Below are 6,000 nucleotides of genomic sequence, written 5' to 3'. Positions count from 1 at the left end.
GAGGGTTATTATTGGTTAACTTTACATCCCACCCTGCCTCCCAGAGGAGCCCAGGGCGACAAAAACACAAGTGATAAAAGTAAGATATTTAAAAACATTTAAAGAGTTTATATGCAGTGAGAGATGCAGTGCAGAGCTACTGGTGCCCTCCAGCTGTTTTTGGACTACCCCTTCCATAATCCCTCACCATTGGCCATGCTGGCTGGAGCTGATAGGCATTATAGTCCAAAAATCTGGAAGGCATGTCAAAATGGGCTGCCATAAGCTTTCATGGTGAAGAAGCAGGCTCTAGTTTATGAATGTAAGTCTTTGAAATGCCACAAGACTTTTGAAATTAAGGGCTACAATCTATATTATTACTGCCCATTAGCTTTAATAGGGAGACTGTGCACTGAAAGCTTTAGGACTTTATAGTGATATCATGTATTTTGTAAGCAGGTTGAGTATGTATGCATGTGTGGCGGGGGAGAGAAGAGTCCTTCATCTAACGATTGTTGACTCATTTGTGTGTTGTTGTCGTCCCCCCACCCCCACCATCTTAATTTTCCTCCAGTCACATTGAGTGACCTTTCCTCAGCTACCATGTAACTTGCAAAAATGATTTCTCAGCTGTTGTGAGAAGACTACTGACAGCGTTTGCATTTCTTTTAAGTTGACAGAGGCTTCCCTAAGACAGGATATTTGAATATGATGCACTCAGGCTAAAGACTTATATTTATGTGTTGTTTTTTTAAAAAACTGCACAATGCCTAACACAGAAACTGCAACGTGTAATTTAGAATTGAGCATATTATAAGTGACAAACATATACTGTTCATTTTCTTGGTTCTATATTGGTCACTGGACATGAAAAGCAAAATAAGCTTTTCAATAGGGCTCTTGATTTCAACAGGCTTCCACAAGTAATTCTTGATGTGTTGTGCCCTAAAATCTATTTGCTGCAATGTGAGTGAATACTTGTGCATTCAACAGTTGAACTAGGTTAAATCTTCAGCAGGTAATATGGTTGATGCCCACAAGCATTTCCCAAAAGTTTACTTTATTATATTGGCTCACAGCTCCCACTGACTGCAGCCTCTGCACCATTTCTTGCTTGAAAATAACACAGAACAGCTATGTGACACTCACTATAAACGGGGTGGAGACTCCAAATGTTGCTGAACTACTGCTCCATCACCCCTGAGCCCTGCCCATGATGGGAGTTGTAGTCCAGCAACACCTGGAAGGCCACAGTTTCTCCATTACTGTTGTAACTACTCAGAGATGGCAAAGTGATAATGGCAAAGTGTCTGTTCATGGAATGCTGCTACCTGAATGCCACATAGTGGCAGAGAGGGGTTTTCTTACTGCATGAACACAGTTTCTCGCGCCTCCCCCACCCCCCTTTTGCATATCCTCTGGGAAGATTGCTTTTGTGGTTCTGTGTTCACAGCATTCCACTCCATTTTGGTTCAACTAGTTTTTAAACACTCAGTTATGTAGTTCTTTCACATACAGTATTAAAGTGGAAAACATGTTTTATTAACATCCTTTCAAACTTTCCTATACAAGGCCATATAAAAAAAATCTCTGCAGTTTAATTATACAGAAGTGTGGCTACTTTCTACATAGTTACAATTGTATATAATTTATCTTTTTCCATGATATACTGTAAGTAGAATTCTGTTAGATATTTATAAGCACTCACTTTTCAAATCCAATACTTAATTTTTCTATGTGCATAGTTGTAGCAGACTAATGGATCTTCAAATGCTCTGTATAGAGGTATATATCCTTTGAGAATCAATAGCGCACACACAAAATTCCATATTTCTATATGTGGTGTGGCCTGATGGTGCCTTTCTGCATTGGTCCCCACCCCTGTCTTAAGAATAAACTGAGTTGCTTTTAGCGAAGTGTGCCAGATGAATACATTTGTATCCTGATTATTTTCCTCAGGAGATGTTTAAGCCTAAGTGATGCTGAAACTTCTTTCACTACTTCCAGCAGTTCTTGCAAGCACAATAGGATAATGGGAAGGGCAGGCAAATTGCTTTTCTACGGAGATCAAAGCCCATCTCCCTCATCTGTTGGAGAAGCTCTTGATAAATGAATACTAAAACAAGCCTACCTTGTTCTTTCATTGAGTACTAGCTGTTCTAGGAAAAGCCCTCACAGACACATACCCATACACTTTTTTTGGTTGGATTTGCAGGGTAGAACGTACCATACATGTAATAAATAACGTCAATATAACCTCTGCTTACCAACACACTGTAAGCAAGAAAAAATATTTACTGTCCTGGCTAAACTCCATTTTAACAAGGTGCTGAAATAACATCTCTTTCTGTGTGCATTGTCGTCTCTAGTGATGGGAGTGCCCCATGTTACTCATTACCATTGTGAAGTCCAGTTAAAACGCTTGTCTTCAAAAGACAAATGGGAACAAAACAACAACAACAAAGAAACCTGTAATGAGATTAAACTATATAGAACACTATATGAACAGCTGCTTCTACTGAAGCAACAGCAGGGTCACAATGTGCTTCCCTATGTATGTGTACATAAAAGTAGAGCTCTCTGGACAGAGGAGTTCAGTTAACACCATTTGTTCTGAAGTTCAAACGGTATTTGCCATTCTGTAATCCTGTTCATCATTGGGCTGTAGCTGGACTACTATACTCTCTTCAGTCATTCCATTCTCTGCATCGCTACTGTCGATATCTTCATTGTCGTCGTCATCTTCGTCCTCATAGTCTGAAGACTCGGTCATGTTCGGGTGAGAATAAGACTCTGACAGCGCCCCAAAGGACTGAGTGCTGACGGAAGCAAGCGGCCTAAGCAAAGGAGTGTTCTCGGAGACTTCATTTTCTTCCTGGCTGTCCGTTTCAGAGTCTGAATCTCCCTGGGAAGGGACCACTTTCTGTTTACAGACTGGGCATGTTTTCTTGGTTTTAGTCAACCAGGGATCCACACACTTGCAGTGGTATGCTATTTGGGGGGAAAGAGAGAATCACTTAACTTTATCAGTAGTTTTAGAAAGAGGGTGGTTTATATTTAATGATAAAACATACACAACACTGTCCCCAAACCCCTACCTGTTCTATAGCAGGTAGCTTGGTGGGGTCCACTCCCCCCCCCCCCAAAAAAAGCAACCATGTGCTGCTTAGGTGTTATCCTCAATGGAGGAACAACAATAGAACATTTGTCAAGCTTCAATTAATTTTGAAAATAAGGGGCTAAAGCTTAATATTAGGACATTTACAAGCAGAAGATTTTGGGTTCAAGTTTTGGCATCAGTGGGTAAGACTGGGAATATCTCATTTCAGAAATTCTGGAGAGCTGCTGCCAGTCAGTGTGGATAATACTGAACTGGATGGACCAAAGGTCTGACTTGGTATAAGCTCCCTTGTACCAAATCAAATAATTGGTCCATCTAACTCAGCATTGCTGCTACTTTTAGAAGCCCTCTGGAAATCCCTGATTGTTCCTGTACAGAATTCTAGGTGGCACTGGGTATCAGGAAAATACTTTTGTCGGACTGCTTAAAAGCACAAAGTGCTGTATAAAATTAAAAGTGAAAGGGGCCCTGTCTGCAGCTCTCAATCTAATCAAATGCATGTACTGCCCTCATTTAGATGTCTACTTCAGCCTATTACTGAGAAAAATTATTCTGGATTAAGGCAGACATTACACTGTCAGTCTCTCAGGTAGCAGAATTAATCAGGGAGGGAGCAAATTATGCAAACACCACTTTCTAGCTGCAATCAAGGCATTGATGTGTGTAACACTTCCTAACTTTTAGCTGACCTACATGTTCAAATAAGTAAGAGTGCATAGATTTCCTCAGATTAGCATTTCCAAATGCAAGTAGGAAATAGCATATTTGAATGTGCCTCCATTCCCATATTAAAAAGAAACCTCCCTAGACAGGACTTCTATCTGGCTATTGCTGTTGGCCATTGTATGCACTCCTTGAATTTGCTACATGACTTTCCTGGCATGCCAGTTTTTTCATAGGAAAGGGTTTTTGACATGGGAGAGCAGTCAAACAGAGCATATGCATGATCTGGCATATGCATTTGGCAGTGGTACAGACTCCAGGGGAGGGGAACCACCTGCTTCTTTGGGTAGTGTTGACTGCCATTAGCACTGGGCTGCCTGGAAAAGTTGCCATTCCATCTGTGCTTTTGCAGCAGTCTGCTGAACAAATACAATTTTATTTGTCCGTTATAGTACTTGAAACTATTCTCCTGCTTAACTCCACATACTAAACAACCTGTTGAGTAGATGAAAGTAGGAAGGGGTGGTTTTTTCCAGTTTTATTATTTTCAGAAGTCCCAACAATACCCTTGTATTTCACTGTGCATCTTGGACAACTAAAAGGATTTGTTAACAACAACACAGGTTTTGATTTCTTATTCGTTGCATTTTTACATCAAGCCCAAATGAAGTTACTTGCCATGAGAACAAGGAAGGATTCTGAGCTTGTCTCCATCCTCATATTCATCCAGGCAAATGGCACAAACATCATATTCATCTCCTGCAGCAGAAAAAAATGGAATAAAAGTTGCATTACAAAAGTGGAAACTCAAGTATAAGATAGAAAACTGGCTCTACGGGGAATTTCTCCTCAATCCTGCAAGGCTGTTTTAGAATGCAGGACAATTAATTTGATGAAATGTTCTCTCTTTTGTTTTTATTCTATTACTGTGTCTCATCTCTTCTTCATGTTAAGCTATTAATGCTATTTTCTCACATTCTTACAGGGTCACTTTCCATAACATTTTAAAATACTGCCAAATGCAGGCTTCTCTCATAGAGTAATACTGAGAATGATGAACCTTTGTATTGTCCTTGGAACCTCCAGAGAGTGCTGAAATCCCTGTATGAAATGCTGGAGCCACAGCCAGTCAGTATAATAATAAAGCAATGTTTCAAGTAGGTTTAAGGTAGCTTCCAGTGCTGCTACCCCAATTATGGTAAGGTGTAAGAAAAATGGGTGAAGATGGGCCCAAAACGCAGTAGAGAATAGTCATGAAGAGAGCCCTGTACTGAGATCTGCATAACACTAGGCTGCAAGGAAACTAGAGCTCTTGTTTCATTAGACGATGTTTCCGAGCTGCCTACAATACCAAAATTATTTTTGATCTTTTCTCAGAAAGAGCAATGTGTATCATTTCTAGTCCTGGAGAGAAACTATAATTGTAGAGAGGTTAAGCAATCTAAGATATCTTAATATTTTTACAACAGAATAGTAATTTGTTAATTGTTGGAGTCATGATTCCTAAAATTATTAATAAATAATAACAACATGACTGTGTGTGTGTGTGTGAGAGAGAGAGAGAGAGAGAGAGAGAGAGAGAGTGTATAATATATACATAAATATAAAAACCAACAATATGATGAAAATACACAATTTGAAAGGGAAGATACCTATGGTGAATTTATGTTTGCTTAGATATTAATTTATCAGGTTAGATGATTACCCTTTGGAGTTTACTAATTGTTAATGGGAATAGTTCTGATTCTTTTAACATGGTAAGACCAGGAAGTATACATCCTTGTACCCCAAGCCAGCATTTGTTATAAACATCCAAGCTCAGACACACACGATTCCTCTATATACAATAGTTCTCCTTTCCCTATTTATTTCAACGGATGGGCACCTGACAAATACATGCATGGACTTGTTCAGAAGCTTTGTGTGTGCATCAAAGTGCACACAACACTTTGCATTGGGTGTGGTTTTGTATTTTGCAATGTTTTGTGTAACATGGGATGGAAACGCTAAAGCACCTTCCAGGAACTTGTCTGGCAATCGTAAAAGAGTTGCAACTGTATGGTGTGCCGGCACGTACTGCTTCAAAGAAGAGAGCACTGGTTAGAATCAGAATTGTAGAGTTGGGAGGGACCATGAGGGTCATCTAGGACAACCGCCTGCAATGCAAGACTCTCTTGCCCAACATGGGGCTTGAACCCACAACCCTGAGATTAAGACTCTCAAGTTCCACCAACTAA

The 6,000-nt window shown here is 39.9% G+C and overlaps 1 protein-coding gene across 6 annotated transcripts in view; it reads right to left on the bottom strand.

Annotated features, from left to right (window-relative positions):
• Positions 1–1,499: 1,499 nt before the first annotated feature.
• Positions 1,500–6,000, bottom strand: part of RNF13 (ring finger protein 13) — a 49,993-nt gene continuing 45,492 nt past the window's right edge. For all 6 annotated transcript variants that reach the window (XM_053390260.1, XM_053390259.1, XM_053390264.1 and 3 more), the window contains 2 exons: positions 4,442–4,522; positions 1,500–2,970 (listed from right to left, as the gene is read on the bottom strand). In XM_053390260.1, coding sequence (XP_053246235.1) covers positions 2,600–2,970; positions 4,442–4,522 — 452 coding nt within the window. In that variant the 3' untranslated portion in view covers positions 1,500–2,599. The remainder of the gene's footprint in view (positions 2,971–4,441; positions 4,523–6,000) is intronic.

This window comes from Podarcis raffonei, chromosome 5 (assembly GCF_027172205.1).
Source record: "Podarcis raffonei isolate rPodRaf1 chromosome 5, rPodRaf1.pri, whole genome shotgun sequence".
In the NCBI taxonomy this organism is placed as follows: domain Eukaryota; kingdom Metazoa; phylum Chordata; class Lepidosauria; order Squamata; family Lacertidae; genus Podarcis; species Podarcis raffonei.
The sequence above is the reverse complement of the archived record's forward strand: the minus strand, read 5'-3'. Positions and strand labels throughout refer to the sequence as shown.